The sequence below is a fragment of the Lepidothrix coronata genome, unplaced genomic scaffold (assembly GCF_001604755.1).
Source record: "Lepidothrix coronata isolate B3197 unplaced genomic scaffold, Lepidothrix_coronata-1.0 Scaffold27, whole genome shotgun sequence".
In the NCBI taxonomy this organism is placed as follows: Eukaryota; Metazoa; Chordata; class Aves; order Passeriformes; family Pipridae; genus Lepidothrix; species Lepidothrix coronata.
Genome location: NW_016690207.1, coordinates 1,123,619 through 1,143,053, shown reverse-complemented (window position 1 = coordinate 1,143,053; position 19,435 = coordinate 1,123,619). Strand labels below are relative to the sequence as shown.

Genomic DNA, 19,435 nt, shown 5'->3' with positions numbered 1-19,435 from the left:
ACTGAGACCCAGCACACCACAGGGAGACCCCCACCATCTCTCCAGAGAAAACCCCCACCTTTTAGTAGTGGTACACCTTAATTTGCCTGTTTTCATCCATTCCCAGCTGGAGGAGGCTGGGGCTGGTGCTGCTGGCCGGGGGCTTCTGTGCACGTGGGGAGAGAGGTCTGGCAGTCGGGTGAAGGAAAAGCCTGGCTTAGAGCAGGAATTAGCACACCTGAGCACAGCCAGACAGGGCAGGTACTGAGGTACGGAGCCAGCCTTGTGCACACATGCTGTATTTAGCCTGCTGCATCCCAGTCAAATGGAATTAAAGGGGGATTAGGGAATTCAGAGGTGCACCAGGCTCAGGACAGCACAGAGGCCCCAGGGATTTGCTGCTTACAGTGAACACTGGAAGAGACACCAACGTACCACACAGCCTGGAAACATCCCTGCTAACAGCACAGAGAGGTCTTGCCCTCTGGATCCAACCTCATGCTGCAAGATGCCTTGAAATGGGAGAAGAGCTCCAGGAGGAGCCCAGCCCTTGTGGCCACCCCATGTGCCAGGTCAACATGTCTCCAGGTGCCCTCCCTTCATCCTGGGCTGCTCAGCAGGGCCTGCCCATGGCAGACCCCCTTCTTCCCTGACACCTCCTCCACTCTGCACTGTTTGGTTCACATTTTTTAAATTCTCACATTACCAGCTCTAACTGCTCTTTTATGGCAGAGCAGCATCCCTAAAGAGCATCACAAGCAGGGAAAGGAAGGGAGGAGAATTCCTCAGTCACTAAAGAGCATCACAAGCAGGGAAAGGAAGGGAGAAGAATTCCTCAGTCATGCACAGCTCAAGGAGCAGCAAACAGGTCGCTCATGCTCTAACTGCTGAACACAACATTCCCTTGCAGAAACAGACACTAAAGTAAAAACTGCTCTTCAATGCTTTGGTGCTCCCAATTCACTCACCTCCTCCTGCCTGTTGCAGGGAGCAGGAACACAATTAAAGGCCAGACCCAGGTAAAGGATACGCTTTTGAGTCCTTCCTGAAGCTTTTCAGCCATTTCTTGTTGCTCTCGATCATTCCTTCGATGCTCATCTTCCCCGGCTCGTGGAACCTGGAATGCTGCAGCTGCCGGATTTGTTCACTGGGGCACATGAGAGAGAGTGAGAGGGTGGGTGGGAAAGAGAGGTCTGGGCAGAACAGATGAAAAAGTGATGGGTTGTTATAGAAGGAGCCGCCGTTACCAAAAAGCCATCTCCTCACCTGAGCACGTGGCAGTGAACAGCTAATGTGATAACTTATTAATATATTATTTTTAATATGTAATTTGTTATTGTTATTTTTAACATGTAACATGTTGTCACTAACACGTAATTTACAATTTGTTATCTGCTTGCTATGTATGTGACCCAATAATCATCCCAGAGAAATGACAGCAGCACAGTGGAACATCTCAAGGAAGAAGACCCTTACTCTGCAGGTATGTATCCCAGCTTGTTGTCCAGAGGCTTGGGATTCCCACTGAGCGATGAGATCCCATCTGGAAAACAGACATTAAATACAGACTCACCAAAATCAACATTCCTTATCACTCCTTATCCCATGAGCACCCTTCCTATCAGCAGCTCCAGTGCATCTGCCCTTCCAGCATTGGAAGGGTGAGACAGCCAGAACTTGCAGGGCTGAGAAATCAAAAGCTGAAGGCAAGGAAGAAGAACGGATTAAGGACAGGAGACTCACCTGGGAAATACCTGTGCCATTTCTCTGCCAGGATGTTGTCCACTGACCGCCCTGAGATGGAGACACCGGTGCTCAGCCCACTGTTCCAGGCCCACCTGTCGGTGGAAGGCACCCTGGAAATATCCCCCAGGGAGCTGCCTGCCTGCAGGCCTGCCAAGGAGGAATATGTGGACAGAGGGATGCCATCACGGGCTGTCGAGGCGAAGAGAGGAGTGTGGTGATGGCTCAGGGAGTCCAGGACACCCAGGACCCCGTTCAGCTCACTGGTGATACACTGCAGAGAGTCCCTCAAGTGCTGGATCTTGTCCAGCTGGGGGACAGGCCATAAATCCGTCCTAAAATCAACTGAAGAAAGAGAGGAGAAAAAAGGGGTCGCAGGCAAGTGCTAACAAGAGCAGCCTTTGTGCAAGCAACCCAACCCTCCTGCCCCAACTCCCCTGCACAACTCCAGCTACAGGCAACTGCAGGCCAACAAAAAGCACATGCAGCAGAGAGGGAATTGCAGCAGCCTCTCCTGCCTTGGATGCGAGGAAGGGGAAACCCAGATTCCTGCAGAAGAGCAATACAGCTCTGGAGCAGCAGAGGGAAGAGCTGCAACCAGATTTTACAATGCACAGAGATTTCAAGGGCAAGTTCGTGCACAGTCTCCATCCCTCTTATCTGCCACTACAGGCAGGAAAGAAGTTTTTCCAATCAAGTTTCATGCACAGAGCAGTCCCAACCATGGGGACCAGACCTGCCTTAAACACCACTGAGCACAAGTGAGAACATCATCAGAGAGGTGCAAGGCAAAGCCAGAATAGGTCTAGAGCCTCACAGGTTGGGCACAGCACACCGAGCCAGGCAGGCACTTACATTTAGGCTGACACAGTTCTCCAATGGATGCACTCTCTGTGTCCTCAGAGTCACTCAGATCAAAAGTCACCACCTTCTTGCAGGCAGCACTCTTCAGTGTATCCTCATCTGAGAGCTGCTCAGGAGGAAAACAAAGCAACAAAACCTGCTGTATCATCCCTGAAACATAAAAGCTGCTGGAAATCTGCCTACAGCTTGTCTACTCAGTCAGGCACAGGTCAAGTGAAGGCAAACTCGTCTTCAGTCCCTGACAGCAAAATCTGAGTATCAAGAGACTGCTTAGGCTCTGGAACTGTGAGAGGCCAAATCCAACAGCCATGTGAACTGGCCCTTCTAGACAGGACTCAACGTGTTTTGTGCTTTAAATAACCCTCAGAACTCTTGCAGGACTGGGTTCCCTCTTTGCACCATCCAAAGTCTGTGCTCTTGCATCTGCTGCTGCCCTGCCCAAGGCCACGTGGTCCCAGGCAGAGCCAAAGACATTCCAAGGCTTGCCTTGGTCAGGAGAGCAGACTCCATCCCAGACCTTGTTTTCTCTAGGCTCTTTTCCAGGCTGCTCTCCGCAGCCACACACTCAGTCTCTTGTGATCTCACAGAATGTGTTTCAAAATCCAGCTCTGCTGGCAAACTCCAGTCTCTGGCCACCAGCTAAAGGGTCCTCACAGGGACCACCAGTCCCTCAGGGCCTCCAGGGAGAGGAGGCAAAGAGCTCTGGGCAGGGGGAATGTAGCTGGGAAGACCCTGGGAGTGATGCTGGTGTTACCTCCTCCAGCAGTGAAGACTCCAGCTGGCTGAGCTTCTCCTCCTTCTTCTGCAGCAGCACCTGCCCTTTCTGCATGGCCGACTTCATCTTGTCCAAGTGCTTTGCCTCCTGCAGGGGATCAACAGCCAGGCAAGGAGGGAAATTAAACCAGAATGACAGGCAATGATCTATGTTAGCAGTCAGGGTGACTTTCATTATCTCAATCTGCTCAGCACAGGAAATGATGCTGCTGGAGTGAAACTGCCCCCAAGTCCTCGACAGCTCGGGAAGTGGTGTGGACAGCGAGCAGAGCACATGGCTCAAAGCCCAAGGAAAAGAAGGTTTTACTTCCAAACCCCACTTCCAACAGGGTCAGCACACCTGCAGAGCCAGGAATTGATCCCAGGGCTGTGGAACTGTTCGTGCAGCCACAGTGTCCACCCCCTGTGAACGAGCTCAGGGCTCACCTCCTCCAGGTTCTGGCGCATGCCCTCCAGGAGCTGGGAGCTGTGGGGATCCTGCAGTGCCTCCTGTGCCCTCTGCAGGTCCTGGCGCCACTGCACCCTCGCAGCCTTCAGCGCCGAGTGCCTCTTCCTCATGGAGCGGGTCTGGTGCCGCAGGAACTCCTTGGCACTCCGGAGGGAGGCCCCTTCCGCAGAGATGTAGCTCCGGACACTAGGGCAGAGAGGCAGGTGTGAGTCCTGGCTGCCTGTGCCCTCCTGCACGCCTCACACAGCACCTCCCAAAAACCAGATTGTCAGTGCACCATATGTAAATCCAAGCCAGAGCATTTGCTTGGAAAACCAGAGCGAAAAGAAAGGCTTTCTGGCATATTGATACTCACGGATCACACTGGAAGTCGCTTTCCTCGTGGCTCTGAGAGGCTGAGGAGGCAAGTTCTCTGGATGAGGGCTGAGGAGGTAAAGCATTTCAGAAATTAAGAAACATGTATGGGAAACAGAACCCCAGGGCTCCTGTAAGAATTCCATTAGGAGCGAAAACTTGGAACGACATCACCATGGTACTGCCCAGATCCAAAAACAGTGCCTGGGATGTTCTTCATGTGATTTTTGAAGGAGAGACAGACATTTCTATTCCAACTCAAGCCCTGCTTTTGATTCCAGTATCCCACACTCCTCTCCACCCACTAATAACAGACAGAAATCAGCAAATACTACTGAACACAGTGGCAAAGAGAAATGCATCCCCTCAAATGATTTCACACAGAAGGAACAAAAGTTGGGATTTTCAAGAGAGTTACAGCCTCAGATTTCACAAAGCAAACACCTTCAGTCTGCTTTACTCACAGCTTGAGTACTTTCTCTCAGGTCTTCAATACGGAGCTCAGTTTGCTTTCTTGGAGACTCCACACTCTCTTCTGCCTCCAGTTCTTTCAGAGTCTCCTGCCTGCTCCTGACTGCTTCCTCCAGCTCACTGCCACAGGAAAGGAAACAGTGGAGGCACTTGATTAGCCTGCAGTCCATCCTGGCTGCAGTGGTGTCCAGATTCCAGGAGGGAAAGGGCCACAGGTGTGTAAGACAGCACCAGTGTTGGTTCTGTGCCAATCATAACCCCTGGCTGGGCAGGGAAACTGCTTCCCACCCTTCCCCAGCAGCTCAGCCACCTCAGGAAAGTCTCTGCATTTCAGTGCTCCTCTCACAGCACCTCACTAACCACACAAGGCAGGTGTGGAGACAAACAAACCTGAGAAGCAGAGGTAAAGGAGCAAATTCCCACCCTGAGCTACTGATAGGGAGGAAAACTGCTCCTACACACCCGATGCGCTTCTGCAGCCTCTGGCTCCGGGTCTGCAGCAGGTCCACCTGGGCCTCCAGCTCAGCCTTCTGGTCCTGCAGCTCTTCCAGAGACTTCCTCAGCTGCCGGACGGACTCGAGGAGGCTGCCATGCTCCTTCCTGCTCTCCTCCAGGCGCAGCTGAGAGGCCAAAGCAGCTTCCTACAAGAAAACAAAAAAAATCCCTCATGGTCATTTCCCCAGAACCAAAATAAGAGGCACACACAGCACACGAGGGCTCGCTGCCTGCACGGCTCACAGGGGTCCAGAGCTGCACACACACACACACCCCAGTCCTGGAAAAGCAGGACTGTCTCTTCTCTTTGGGAAACAGCTCAGAGTTAATCCACCTCCCAGCAGGATGGCACTCCAGACTGGGGCAGGGAGGGATTTTCAGCCTCACGGTTTAGAAGCAATGGTTTCTTTTCTTTTTAAAGCCACACTTCCAGCGTGGTGCCCTCAGCCCCAGCAGCAGCACAGCCCCTGTCCAGAGCTCAGGCATACATACATCCCTTTCCAGCTGTGTCCTCCTGTCCTCATCCAGCAGCTGCTGCCTTTTCCTTCGCAGGTCCTCCTCCTGGGCACAGGTGAGAGAGCACCACCTCAAGGACAGACCTCAGGCCCAAGTTTCAAAATCCCCAAGGACTGTTAGATTTGCTTCATGATCCCTCTGCCCCTCTCACAGTCACTCACTATCCCCCAAAGCACTGAGCAAACCCACAGCTCAGGCTTTCACTGCAAACACCAGCCCTGAGGCTGCACCACCAGCAATGCTTAGCCCTGCTCTGACCTGTGGCGGAAGTTGTACCTGCAGCTGGGACAGCAGCAGAAGCCCTGGCTGAGCATTTCTGACCAGCTCCCCACGAGGAAGCAGCCAAAGGATTGGCACAGGTAAGGGAACCCCTGTGAGCCCACCAGGCCGACTCACCTGGCTGAGGAGCTGCTCTGATCTGGCTTGGAGGCTCTTTGCACGTATTTCAAGCTCGTTCTCCGCATCCTGGATTTTTCTTTCCTGCACAGAGACACTGAGTTAAAGAGAGAATGGTACAAATTCCTCCCTCACCTGGCAGAGCTCTGCCACAGGGGGAACAACACGGGCTGGGAAGCATGACCTGTTACTCGTGTCAGTCCCCCTGGGCTGTGGAGGGTGGCAGGGGCACGAGGTGTGGGGTGCCCTGGGCACCCCTAAGCAGCCAGGTCACACAGAGCAGAGGGGTGCCCCTCACCTTCTCCCTGTGCCTGTGCTTCAGGTCGGTGAGCCTCCCCTCCAGCTCCTCCTGCAGAGCCTTCACCTCGGCGTTGTGGGACTGCCAGAGCTGCAGGGTCTCGCTCTGCACCCTCTGCAGCAGCTCCGACCTCCGCCTCCGCTCCTGAGTGGGGAGAGGAAAAGCCCTCAGTGCAGCACAGGGCTCTCCACAGTCAACAGACACACGGGACACTCTCTGGAGAGCGGTACCTCCTCCTCAAACTGCTCCTTAATCCGGGCTAAGGCCTCCCGGTGCTCCTGTCTCATCCTCTCCATCCTCCTCTCGTGGTCTCTTTCCACCTCGTGCCGTTTCTCGCTCATGAGCTCGCTGAGCTGTGGGGATGAAAGGGAAAGATGTTCCCTTTGAACGACAGCACTGCATGACAGGGAACCCCCAAGAATCAACCTCCCACACGAGCCCAGGGATTGAAATCCAGAGTGTGATCAGGCTGTGGTCTGGGGAGCACAAAGGCTTCACCCCAGTGAGGTGAGATATCCTCTCCCCTAAGGCACCACTGTCACCCCTGGGCAGGGCACGTGGGCTCTCAGACCTCACCACACCCTGGGGAGAGAAGGTGGGTGAACACTCACCTCCCGCTCGTATTCCTTCACTTGGAAGGCTTTTTGCTGCACTTTCTGACCCGCTCTCTGCAAGTCTTCCCGCAGCTGAGCCTCCTGGCTGCTCTGTGCCTCTGCTAGCTGGGTTTGCAGGCTGGAAATGACCTGCCATGAAAGCCACCCACAGAGACTCGTCACCCTTCCGACAGGCTCCATTCAGTGCCCTCCTACAGGGAGCCAGCAGCACGGCAGAGCCCTGCCTGCAGTCTCACCACCCCCTGCCTGGAGCATGGCCAAATGCTGAGCCAGACCAGAACCACGGTGAGGAAGTGGAAAAAAAATTAATGCCGCCCTCCCTGGCCACCTTTGGTGACAGTGTGTGAGGAAAAACCCAACAATTTACATACTAAGGACATACTAAGGACTAACATTTTACATACTAAGTCTTTACCTCACGATGCTTCTCTTCTGCTGCAGACTTCAGCTGCTGGAGTTCACCTGCAAACTGTTTCTCCAGCTCCTCTACTGCCTATGGAAACACGAGCAAAAAAGTCTGGGGACATGATGGATTTGCAATTAAATTCTATCCATAAGCATCAAAAAGAACAATGGTAACCCCCTTCCAAACTGGATCACGTACAAGGTGCCTTTACTCTCTCTGTGCTTTCCCCCTCCCAGGGGATTTCGATGGATCTCAATCATGCTGTGCTCAAAAAACTAGAAACTGCCCCATTCAAGGACTCCCCATGTCCCCAGAGGACTAAAGCTGTACCCAAAGTGGTGTTTGGAGCTGATAAAGTGGTTTCATTTAGTTCTGATCTGATAACAGAGCTTGGTTTAGCTTAGCAAGACACACAACTATCCTGCTCTTGTCTTCAAATTAAACGTGGCTATTTAAATAATTGTTAGTTCATCACCACTGTAATAACAATTGGGGGAGTTCTCCCCTCCTCAGTGTGCCCCTAACAGCCCACTTGGTACCTTCCCTTTGTGCTTTAAGTGCATCATAAACACACAGGTGTGATTTAAATCCCAGCGTTTCAGCATTGCAATGCCAGCCAGGTCAGCAGGAACAGCTCGGGGCTGACCCTGATTTGTAACAAAGATCTCACCTTCTTCTTCTCCCTGTCTAACCTCTCCCTGACCTCGCTCAGGAACTGTTCCTTCTCTCGTTCCAGCTCCCTGATCTCTTTCCGCTGGGCTTCCTCCATTTCCACCTTCATTTCCTCCAAGGCAAGCTGCTGCTTCCTCTCCAGGCTCTCCTTCTCCTTCAGCTGCTGGGATTCCCACTCTTCCCTTAGTTTCTGCAGCGTGGCCTCCTGCTCTGCCCTGGTAGGTTTGTAACAAGGACACAGAAGTCAGGATTCGGTCCTGCCCAGTCAGGGCTCGGACCTGTTGCCACGGCAGGGAAACAGCTCTGAACCTCCACTCTGAGCAGCTGCTGGTGGCGTGCAAGATCCTTCCCTCCCAGCCCAGCCCGGTTTGTATCCCCGGGGATGGCAGCACAACTTCTCACCTCATCCTCTCCTCCTCTGCCTCCGTCTCTGAGGAGATCTTGGCTCTCAGCTTCGCCAGTCTCTCAGCTTCTTCCTCTCTGACACGCAGCTCTTCCTCCTCAGAAACCTTTGCCAAGTCTTCTTCTGGAGTCCTGGGAGATGAGCGGCCAGAAAGAAAAAGAAAAAAGGTTCAGGAGGTTTTAAAACCTTCCAATCACCTCCCCAAGGGCTATAGCTCAGCTGCTGCTCCCACTTGGCTGTATCTGCCCAAATTATGCTCTCTCAGGCCTCCAGATCTTTCATTTCCCCCACACCTGCAGGACCTGCTGCTGGCACAGGACATGCAGCCCCAGCATCACACCTGAGCAGTGTGGTTTTAAAACACACCATATCATCACAGGCTGCACTTAGTTTGGGGATTTTTTTGCAGGTAAATGAAATCAACTCTCATTAAATGGATGCAGGCTCCCAGGCAAGGTACCTGGATGCATTAGTACATCTGGAAGCTCCCTATTTCCACATGACATCTTTTACTACACGTTTTCCCCTTCAGGTGCATTTTCTGCATCTTCCTTCACACCCAGACTGCATCCCCAGGACATCTCATGTCAAGATGCTGTTTCTGGCTGCTCAGGGTGCTAAGAACATAAGTATCAAGTCCACCAAAATAATATACAAGCCTCGAGAGAAAAATTCCCCGAGGGAAAGGACACAGCTCCCAGTGTTGCTCTCAGATCCTGGGTTTCACACAGCCATCCCTTCTGCCCTATTCCTGGGAGCCTTGTTTGGAAGTCCCTCTGTAAAACATGCAGCATCAGAGCTCCAGATAGACCCTCTGGGGTAACCTCATCTCCTCTAACGCTCCCATTTCCAGTCCTGTTACGACCATTTAGCCCAGGATTTGAACATCTGCCAGGTGGCAAAGCTCCAAGCACTGAACTGGAAACTTCTCCCAGGTTAAACATAAGAGACAAGTTCCAAAGGCTGCGTGTGCATGGAATCAGAGCTCATCTCACAGGAGGTGGGAAGATGCTCTCCTGTCAGTGTTGGAGAGCTCTTTCCTGAGGCTGCCTGTGCTCTGACAGCAGGGCACTGTCCATCCCAAGGTGTGCAGATCCTCATGCACAGGATTGTCCGAGGCCCACACTCCTCCTCCTCCCTGAGAGCCTGGATGTTGCTCCTTTCCCACACCTCTGGGAAGCAGCACCACTTCCAAGGTGGTGGCTACCACAGCACAGGTCTGTGGCCAGGAGCAATGAAATCCCAGCTTGGAAAGGCTCAGGGGAGGTGGAGTAAAAAAAGGCAAGTACCTGAGGGATTTTTCTTTTTGCTGATCAAGCTTCTCTGCTTCCTCCTCCTGCCTTGTCTCCTCCTGGAATTGCTGAATTTTCTCCTCCTTTGCTTGAAATAAATGAATTTCCTCTTGCTCAAGCTCTGTCTCCACATTCTTGGTTCTTTCCTCCAGGGATTCTTCTTTAGGCTGGTTCAAGGACTGCTGGTCCTTGATTTCCTCCTCAGGTTGCCTACCAAAGAGAGAAAGGTCCTTTGGCAAAAGGGCGACAGAAAATGGAGTAACACAAAAGGAACAGCAACATCCCCTCCAAGAGTATCAAAAAAAACCCCAAAAATCTCAGAACCTCCTACTCCAGAAGCCTCACTCAGGCCCACCACTGGTGCATCATCAGCTCTGACTGATAAATGAGACCCAGCCCCAGCAGCACTCCTGAATAACTCGGATTTTGGCCCACCAGAGCTCACCTTGTGAGGGCAATACTAGATCATGAAGGATCTAGTAGCTACAAAGCCCTGGCCAGGCTGGCAGGCACAGGAGCAGATGCCACCAGCACCTGCTTCCAGCCCAGGGATTGGTGCTTCTGATGGACAAGGTATTTCTCTGCAATTGCAACCTGAAGTGTGCTGGGAGTTTGCCAACTCCAGGCAACAGAAAGCCCCCAGCACTCCAAAAATTCAAACCCAGTCTGGTTCTAATTAAGTTTTTTTTTTCAGACAGACAGCAGCAAAATTATAAGGTCTGAGAGAGGTTGAAGGGGAAGGAGGGGAAAATTGAGATTAGTGTATGAAGAAAAATTTTCATTCTTTGCTAGTGCAGGCTGGAGCAGGAAGGTCTCACTGTGCTGTGAGACTGCCAGCATAAGGCAGAGTGACTTCTGTTCTGCCAGGAATCAGGGAAATAACAGCCCCAGTTATAGAGCCTCGAGTCAGAAAAGGTCACTTCTGCAGCCATTAGCAAAAAGAACAAGACAGGAAGGTAGTGGAGTTCTGCAAAAATCCTGCTTCACTGGTGCTCCCCATAATGCCACCTGCAGCAGGTGTCCTTTATCAGGCTGCTCTGCAGAGCAATTCAGCCACTTCCACCTTTTCATCATGTTCTTCCTTTTGCCCCAGTTCCTGCTCCAAAGGAGATCCAGCACACACGGGTTTGCACAGCACCACAATTCCCAGCAGAACAGGGGAGACACTGCACAGGCCTCCACAGCACAGATCCTTCTCCCCCACCTCGTCCCAGGAGACGCTGCCTAATTTTTCCAGTTGCATCTGCTGATGTGTCATCTGACACAGAATGCAAAGTCAGCACAATCACAGGGACTGAGCTCCTCTGTCACAGAGGAGCTGCAGCTACGGATCCACAAATACCACCGGAATTGCAGCAACAGAAGGGTGGCTCGGGCAGGAGCTCTGACCTCAGTGTTTTATTATTTCAATGCTGTTCCTAGTGGCTGTAAAATTGGGGTGACTGGTTGGGTTTTTGCTGCCCCCCCCACCTCAGCACCACTCAAAGCCTTTCTCAGGCAGGGTGGCACTCGTGGCCTCGCCAGCGACACCGGCACGGAGGAGGTTCTCCCAAAGACAGGGCACACGGCTCCTTCTCACCCCAGAGTCCTGAGCCACAGACCCCCAGGGCTGAGCTGCTGTTCTGGCCCTCCCCAGCACAGACTGCTCGCTTGGCACCCCCACAGCAGCACAGCTGCTGGGATGTGCACACGGAGCTGCGCCGTGCCCACCAAACCGCAGCTCCCGTTCACACGCGAGCCCCAGCCAGCACAGAGGGGGACAAAAGGACACAAGCTGTCACAATCACGACACCAGCGACCGAAAGGAAGCCCTTACGTGTCCCGTGGGGCAGACAGCTCCTCTGGATCCATCGGGCTGCCCAGCGATCCCTCCTCCCGCTCCAGGGCCGCCGCCTCCTCCCCATCGGGGTTCTCTAAACCCAAACACTCCTCTGGTGTTTCACAAGCACCGAGATCCCTCTCGCTTTTGCAGCACAAAAAGAGGGGACAGAAGGCCACGTTAGCTCAGCTCAGTCTAGTGGTTGCTGCAGGTGGACAAGGCAGGGGATGACGGGACACACAGGTGACAGAGGTGGCACCAAGCCACAGCTGCCAACAGGACACAAACACCCAACACGGGGCTGCCAAAGCCACAGGGAAGCTCCACACCATTCCCACCACCTCATATCAGACTAACAGGCAGCTGAGGATGTAACAGGTGCCGGTCTCAAAATGCTGGATGCCTTCCCTGGGTTATGCCCCCCCTTTCCAGGTTCTTGGAGAATGTCCCCAAGGTACATCAGCCCTATCAGCAACACTCACACTGCTGTCTAAATTACAGATGGAAGTGTTGGCAGGCATGTCTGTATCTACAGCCCTGCTTCATCTTGGAAGTACAGAAAGGAAAGACAAGGCAAGCACAAGCAGCTTTACAGGCAGAGAGGAGAGGATGCTCAGCTGGCAAGCAGGTATCAAGTGATAAAGAGAATTCCTGCAGGCAGAACATGTTTTTGGGGACCCTCACACAAACAGCTTCTCCAAGAACAAGGCTGCAAATCCCATGTCACTCAGCCAATCATTAAGATGGGCTGCAGTTTCTTCTGCTCACAAGTTTTCCTGGCACAGGCAACAGCTCCTTGGTTCCCAGAGCCCTGGAGAACATGTAACTCTGCGTGGAGGCCAAGAGCTTTGACACAGCTCATCTGTAAATGCCACACTGCAGCTCTCCAAGGAGGAGGGGCTCGAGGGAGCAGGGAGCTCACTGCTTAGCACAGTTTTAAACAAATCACCACAAACAGGCTGAAAACAGCTCTGCTAGACAGCCTAGTCCTCATGGTAACTGAGGGTCGGGAAGCCAGCATTCCTCTTGGGGCAACAGCTGGTGAGCTGTCCACATACCAGGATATAAAACAGCTTAATGCTTACACCTGGTCCAGGTCACCTCTGTAGTGGCCTAGAGAGAAGAGAACTGTTCACATCAGAGCTGGACTCTCCTGGCACCACAAAAAGGTGCCAGGCTGGCCCTGAGAGCCCTCAGGTACAGGCTCTGCCCAGGGGGGAGCTGGCAGCCCAGCAGGACCAGTGCTGAAACGAGGGGCTGACTCAGAACCAGAGGAGTCATCAGGCAACAGCCAACGACCACATCCTCCCTGGTTCAACACCACAGGGTCCAGCACAGCATGAACAGGTTCAGACCCTCCTGGCAAGAGCGTGACTTTTGGAGCTTTCTAGAGCAGTCAGGGAGCTGGAAGGGAGACAGAGGAGCTGTAAGGGAGACAGAGGAGCTGTAAGGGAGACAGAGGAGCTGTAAGGGAGACAGAAGGCAGAGCCACAGCTGGAGCAGCCACCAGGAAATGATGGACAGGCAGTTTCACTGCTCACCCAGCCAGAAGTGGTGCTGAGAGAGTGCTGAGGGGGTGGCAGGAGAAGGGAGAGGTTTAGTGGGAAAGACCCTGTGAGAAGCTGCAGCACCTCAGGGTGTTGTACAGGGGACTCCTGTTCAGGTCACAGTGAGCAGAGCAGGGAGGACAAGGCAGGAAGGGCACCAGGAGCCAGAGCTGCCCATGCCTCCTGAGTTGCTCTGTTTGAATCATACCTCTCAGGAGCTTTTGTTCTTTTGCTTTGCTCTTCCTCTGTACTGGCTTTGCTTTGGTCTTTTTCCTCTTCTCCCAGCTCCTGGGCCTGCAGGTAAAAGCAAACAGGGTGCAGTTTGTGGCTCCCTCACCATTAAAGACCTTACAGGGGGTTCTGCTGAAGGTCCATGGAATCAGCACTGAGCCCAGGGACCACACAGATCCACAGGCTGTTCCAGAATGTTGGATGTGCCAGCCTCCTCTCCTGGGGGTAAGCAAGGGGCTCCAAACATCACAGGAATGCCCTGCAGGAATGCTTCCAGAAGCACAAGAGGCCTGGGAGCTCAGCTGTCTCAGTACAGAAGATGAACTCCCTGCCAGCACTAAGCACTTGGGACACAGGTTTGGCTTTTACCTGAAGGTCATTTCACATTCCCAAGTAACACTAAACTTCCTGAAAAATGTAGGACAAAAATCTCCCCAAAGAGAAATGTCACACACAAACTAACGTGGTGGGGCCATAAAACAAATTGATGTGTTGGCTGGGACCAGAATCACATCAGGGCTCAGTCCTGCCTCCCATCCTGGTTCTAGGGCAGCTTGTGCTGGGCAGCACACACAGAAATCCAGGGATTTCTGCCTCTAGGACACATCAGGGTGGGTGCTGCCCCCTGAGCAGCACCCTGAGCATTCAGTTGGCTTATTTATGACACAGGAAATACTGGAAATATGAATAGCCAACATTTGAATGTGAAATAGCATCACCTGCTCCTTTCCCCACCTGCCAGCTCCCAGATCCCTCTGTCCCCACAGCACAGGGGAAGGGAAAGGACTTCCCTCCTCACCTGCCAGCTCCACAGGAGGCAGCGAGGGCTCACCCTCCCTGCTGAGAGTTTGGGTCCCCAAAAACACATCCCATTCATAAATTCTTGGTGGCCACAGACCCAGCAGGTGAGCCCAGCCCCTCCTGTGCGTGGAGCAGGGCCAAAACAACACAGAATTAAAACAGCAGTAATTTATGCAAATGTTCAGTGGAGCAAACAGCAGAAGGATTCCCTGCAAGTGCTGTCACCTTCCATCACATCAGCCTGGGCAGAGCTCTCCAGCAGCCCCCCACCCCCAGCCCCCCTCCTGCCCCTGTAACTAATGACTCCAATTCCCGGGAACGAGGAGCTCAGCAAATGTTTCCTCGCTCAAAATGGGCTCTGTCACTGCTGCCTGGGAACGGGAAGGAGCCAGACAAATGGAGAAGGATAACAGTCACAGAGCACCTCTGCTGAGCCCAGGCATGGGCCTTCTGCTGCCCCTCTACCCCAAAGGGCAGCCCCTCCCCAGGAATCATGGGCTGCAGGAATCTCTGGACACATTTGGAAGGTGAAGACAGCACTTGTCTGCAGCAAATGAGGGCAGATTTTAAGCCCTGTCTGTGGAATTGTCAGATCCTTGCCCCTCCTGCCCCAGCTGCATCCCCAGAGGACACCTCACACGCTCAAGACACAAAATCAGTTGTGTGAACAGGAATGACAGACCCTGGGCCATCTCTTCCCTCTGCACAGCACAGATCCCAAGGGACTCAGCAGGAGCATCTCACATCAGCTCGGATCATGCCTTCATCCCACTCCTCACCCCCATCCCCCTGGGCACAGCAAGGTGCCAGCACTGAGCATTGCAGACACAGCTTTGCCTTTGTCCTGAAGTTTGGGCACTGACCAGGCTCCCCAGGGCAGTGGGCACAACCCCAAGGCTGCCAGAGCTCAGGGAGTGTTTGGACAACGCTCTCAGGCACAGGGTGGGATTGCTGGGCTGCCCTGTTCAGGGCCAGGGGTTGGACTTGGTGTGATCCCTGTGGGTCCCTGCCAACCCAGGATATTCTACATTCCATGATCTGCATCTTGCACTTTCAGTCTCTGGTAGGGGAAGGGTGGAAGGAGCAGCCTTCCCTCTGCCAGCAGAGCAGCCAGGTCTAGCAGGACACATCCCACAGAGCCTGTGCAGCCACCACAGCTCCTGCCAGACACACACCAACCAAACCCCTCCCATTCTGTGCTCGTGGAGCTTCCAGAGGTGTCGTTTTTTAACAACAGAACATTTTGCCAGTACATTCAAAGCAAGGCAGGCTCCTTACACATGGAAGCAGGCACATTCCTACAACCAGAGTCATTCCAGCCGAGCCTCTGTGTACAGACACAAAAGAGCAGCTGCAGTTCTGCAGGGAGCACCATTTCACACCCAGCCCTCCCCAAACAGGGCTGTAATAAACTCCAACGTGGCTGCTCCAGCAAGCATTTGCATGCACAGTGCCTGCACTGCAGGGAGGGAGAGGGGGAACACAGCAGGCATATGTTTTGTTTTCCCTTCACATCTGATTATGCTCATTATTAGGCACAAGAGGACAGGTGTATCCTCCAGACACAACCTCACAAACCGGATTGCTCCTCTCTGCTGGACAGGTGGGGAGTTTGCCACTCAGGGTCTCCTCCAGAGCAGCTGATCACTCACAATCAGCACAAGGCTGAGTAACCCCAGCTGGATCCTGCCCTCCACGGCGCTCCCAGCCAGCCGGGATGGAGTGGGAGAGCTCCAGAGGAACGTGGGGCTCAGGAAGCCAACTTGGCAACGTGCTGGGAAGACAAGGGTAAACCCGAGATGCACAGCAACCTCCAGTCAGAACTGCCCAGCCACTGCTGCATCCCAGGCTAACACGGCATAGGAGCACAGGCATATGCTCACACAGTGCCACAGACTCCCTGAAAGGAGCCCATTTTCCCTCCACATGAAAGCAGGCAAGGCAAACCAAATGCTTAAAAATAAGCTTCCCTCTACCAAAATCTGTCAGAGGGAGTTAACCTCCTTTTCTTCCCATTGATTCTATCGTGTTTCTGCTACACAAATCCTTCCTATCTGCTTAAGTGAAAGAAAAGGACGAATATAGCCACAAAAGAAGAAAGTAAAATAGACTCTACTTCCATCTTTCCCCAGGAAAGCCATTTATTGACACTCATTGGGGCAGGGAAAGCACACAGGGGAGCCTGCACGTGTGCACCCCTGAAGCCATCCCCTACTCAAGGTTTATGTTCTTTATATAGCTTCGTGCACCTCATCTCTGCAGCAAAAACAGTGCCCTGGTAGTGCTGCTCTGATCCCTGACACCTCACTGTTCACCTCTGCAGAGCCTTCACACTGACAGCATCACACTGGTGGTGCATCTCACCCCAGTATTTCACCTGCCTGTTCACAGATCACCCCTGATCACACACACACAGCTCACCTTGCACACGGGGCTGCCTAAGACAGGAGCCCCTGCATCCAGTACTTCCTCAGGAAGCTGGCTCTGGAAGCCCAACACCTAAAGAAGAAAGCAGAAAAGGATCAGTGTCTGATGAGAACACACAGGGTTTGCCAGAGATCCTGAGACCAAACTCCTGCCATGGCTTGGAATCCCCACTCCCCACCCCACTGACAGCAGCTCAGCAGCAGTTCCCCTCACTGGGTCCCTAAGGAAACCCTCCCTGTGGGGTCCAGGGACATCAATGCCACACAGGGAGGACACTGTGGGACCGAGAGCTCTGCCACACTCCCAGTGCACCCTTCCACTTTGGCCACAGCAGGCAGGGGTGACACGTGGTACAGCCAAAGGGCACACGTCTTCCCCCAGCCTCCGCTGCTCCCCTTTATGATACTATTCATTTCCTCTCATTTTTTCCTAAAAGTCAGCTCCCACAGGCTGTTCATCTTCCAAGACAATCCTCCCTCCTGGCAGAGTCTGTGGGGGTCCTTGCACTTGGCTGCACAGGGCAGTGTGTGCACACACGTGCCCGTGGGCAAGCACTGCACAAGGCAGAGCCACTTGCCAACACAGGCTTGTACCAACCCCGATAAATAATGATATTCTCAGCCATTTGCTGGCCATGCTGCCTCTGCTCCCACTGGCAGATGGCAATGGCAGCTTCCTGTGGAGATGAAGAGATGCTGATGGGCATCTCCCCCCATCTCAGGGCTTCTCTCCTGCCTGCCCTCCCACAGGCACCCTCCAGAGCCAGGTCTCCCAGCCACACACACCCCCCTAAGCAAAAGCTACCGAGTCCCTTAAAGCACAATTTTTACCCTGCTTATTATTTTCCTTTTTGCAATTATCTGAGCACAGTCCCAGCTCTGTGTGACCTACTTTTCCAGGGATTCTGCCTCACCCACAGACCCAATCTGCGAGGGGCAGGGTGACACTGCTGGCCTGTGCCACAGCTGTGAGGGCACTGCAAGAGGCAGGCACAGCACTCCCTGGCTGCACGATCCCAGAGGAACCTGAAGCCCCACACCCAAGGGACAAGGAGTTTTTGGTGACTCACCACAGGCTGAGCCAGCTCCCTGTTGGAGCCGTTGGAGACATGCAGGTCCTCCCCGCTGATCTCCGACGCCTTTGAAAGCTGAGAGGAGAATGCACGTTACAGCCTGTACATGTCTTACCCCTGCAGCTTCACCTGGGCATTCCCAACACGACAACTGGCACTGGGAACACAAATCTGTCCCCTCTGTAACACGGGAAACACGAGGTGACTGAACCAGACACTAAGGGTATGATCCACAAGACAAGCACAAAACACCACAGGTAGGGGCAGGAGATGGGACTGGGGAGGGCAGAGAAGTGCTCTTCAAACACCCCTGATAAAAGGCACTTGCTTCCTCTCCATCTGCAAGGATGTCTGCAGCTCTTAGAGCTCCCAGCCCACCACCAGAACAGTACCAGGGTCTCTTAAAAGCACTTTAAAAGCTCATCTTGCTGTGCCTAAGTGCAGTGAGGGTTGCTACGTTCCCACAATCATGAAGCCACTGTTCAGTGGGAACACCCCGTGGCCCTGTTGACTTCAGCAGAACAACTCAGGTGCAGAAGCACCCAGGGAAGGTGCTTGGAAAAGCAATGCTTTCAACTCTAAGCTCTTCAGGACAGAGTACGTTTTCCAGGCTCGGCTTTGTGGTTTATCATTTCTTACAGACATCACGCATCAATGAACTAGAGAAATCATCAAAATCAGCAGGAAGGCAGCCAGATTGGAAAGAGATCATTCATCAGAGCCCATACCCTAACTCAGATCCTATTCTGGAGTACAACCACGAGCAGACAGTGCCTGTCTGGCAGCCCAGCTGCGGGGCCAGGCCACTGTGACACTCGGTGCCTCCTGTCAGGCTGCAAACCCAACCCCCCCGGGTCCCCAGTGGCTGTGGCCAGTTCTCCTCCCAGAGTGGGCAGGCTGGGAGGTTCTGTGCTCAGAGGAGAGCTCCAGAGCCAGCCCCAGGGCTCCCTCCTTCCCCGCTCCGACCTCGCAGCTCCCGTCGCATCCGCCGCGGATCTCACGGCTGGCACTCGCTTCACAGCCCTGCCCCAGCGCTGCACAAGCTGAGAGAAACAACAGAAGGAGGGAAACAAAGCAGCACGGACAGCTGGGCTCGGCGTGAGCTCCATCCTCAAACCTGCTCGCTCAGGACAGACGGCAGCGCTGGAAGCTGAGATTGTTTCTCCTCCAAGACTCAAAACACGCCTCGCAGTTGAAGGTTTTGCCTGTCAGTGGCTTTGGACAGCATTTGGTGCGTGCAGGAGAGAAGGATTGCCTAGCTCGATCCTGGAACGCCAGTCTGGAAATTCAGAGCACTTTGTGCCCCCCCAGGAACACCCTGCTGACCAGGAAAGCACTTGCACTGACTCCACAGAAAACGAGGCAGTGCCCCAAGGGCTTTCCTGAGTCAGGGCCTGAGGAGACGACAGGAAGAGCCAACACCAACCCCAAACCATGCAGGCAGGTCTCTTACTTCACCAGCATCCAGCCTGCTCTCTGTTTTTGGATCAGCTGCTGCTTCTTCCCTCACTTCATCCACCATCTTTTCTCCACAGGACACGGTGTCAGCAGTGGCAGCCAGGCTCCCCAGCTGATCTTCCTCGGCACCTTCCACAGCTGCAGGAGCAGCTCCAGGCTGTCCAGGACCGCTGGGCACATCCATCCTTGCTGTGCTCCTTTCCCCCACAGACTGGGGCAGCTCCTCAGCTGCAGGGACGTCACCTTCCACCTCAACATCATCTTTGTCCAGTACCTCATCCCCAGCAAGTTCCCCACCAGAGTCCTCCTTGTTCTGGCCAGACAGGCTGCTGTCAGCATCTCCAGGAAGGATTTG

General features: G+C 53.6%; 1 protein-coding gene across 6 annotated transcripts in view; it reads right to left on the bottom strand.

Moving 5' to 3' along the window:
• The window catches only part of CEP164 (centrosomal protein 164), a 37,674-nt gene that overhangs the window by 6,657 nt on the left and 11,582 nt on the right, over nucleotides 1-19,435 (bottom strand). For 3 of the 6 annotated variants that reach the window (XM_017809460.1, XM_017809461.1, XM_017809462.1), the window contains exons 9-31: nucleotides 17,620-17,697; nucleotides 16,545-16,622; nucleotides 13,300-13,385; nucleotides 11,542-11,688; nucleotides 9,723-9,935; nucleotides 8,433-8,564; nucleotides 8,029-8,245; nucleotides 7,368-7,445; nucleotides 6,950-7,081; nucleotides 6,569-6,691; nucleotides 6,339-6,482; nucleotides 6,041-6,124; nucleotides 5,621-5,689; nucleotides 5,096-5,274; nucleotides 4,627-4,753; nucleotides 4,164-4,231; nucleotides 3,787-3,994; nucleotides 3,341-3,448; nucleotides 2,578-2,692; nucleotides 1,723-2,067; nucleotides 1,456-1,522; nucleotides 1,010-1,126; nucleotides 77-167 (exon numbers count right to left, since the gene is read on the bottom strand). In XM_017809460.1, the coding sequence (XP_017664949.1) occupies nucleotides 77-167; nucleotides 1,010-1,126; nucleotides 1,456-1,522; nucleotides 1,723-2,067; nucleotides 2,578-2,692; nucleotides 3,341-3,448; nucleotides 3,787-3,994; nucleotides 4,164-4,231; nucleotides 4,627-4,753; nucleotides 5,096-5,274; nucleotides 5,621-5,689; nucleotides 6,041-6,124; nucleotides 6,339-6,482; nucleotides 6,569-6,691; nucleotides 6,950-7,081; nucleotides 7,368-7,445; nucleotides 8,029-8,245; nucleotides 8,433-8,564; nucleotides 9,723-9,935; nucleotides 11,542-11,688; nucleotides 13,300-13,385; nucleotides 16,545-16,622; nucleotides 17,620-17,697 (3,006 nt within the window). Of the gene's footprint in view, nucleotides 1-58; nucleotides 168-1,009; nucleotides 1,127-1,455; nucleotides 1,523-1,722; nucleotides 2,068-2,577; nucleotides 2,693-3,340; nucleotides 3,449-3,786; nucleotides 3,995-4,163; nucleotides 4,232-4,626; nucleotides 4,754-5,095; nucleotides 5,275-5,620; nucleotides 5,690-6,040; nucleotides 6,125-6,338; nucleotides 6,483-6,568; nucleotides 6,692-6,949; nucleotides 7,082-7,367; nucleotides 7,446-8,028; nucleotides 8,246-8,432; nucleotides 8,565-9,722; nucleotides 9,936-11,541; nucleotides 11,689-13,299; nucleotides 13,386-16,544; nucleotides 16,623-17,619; nucleotides 17,698-19,435 lie in introns of all 6 variants that reach the window. The other 3 variants (XM_017809463.1, XM_017809465.1, XM_017809464.1) reach the window with 3 other exon arrangements.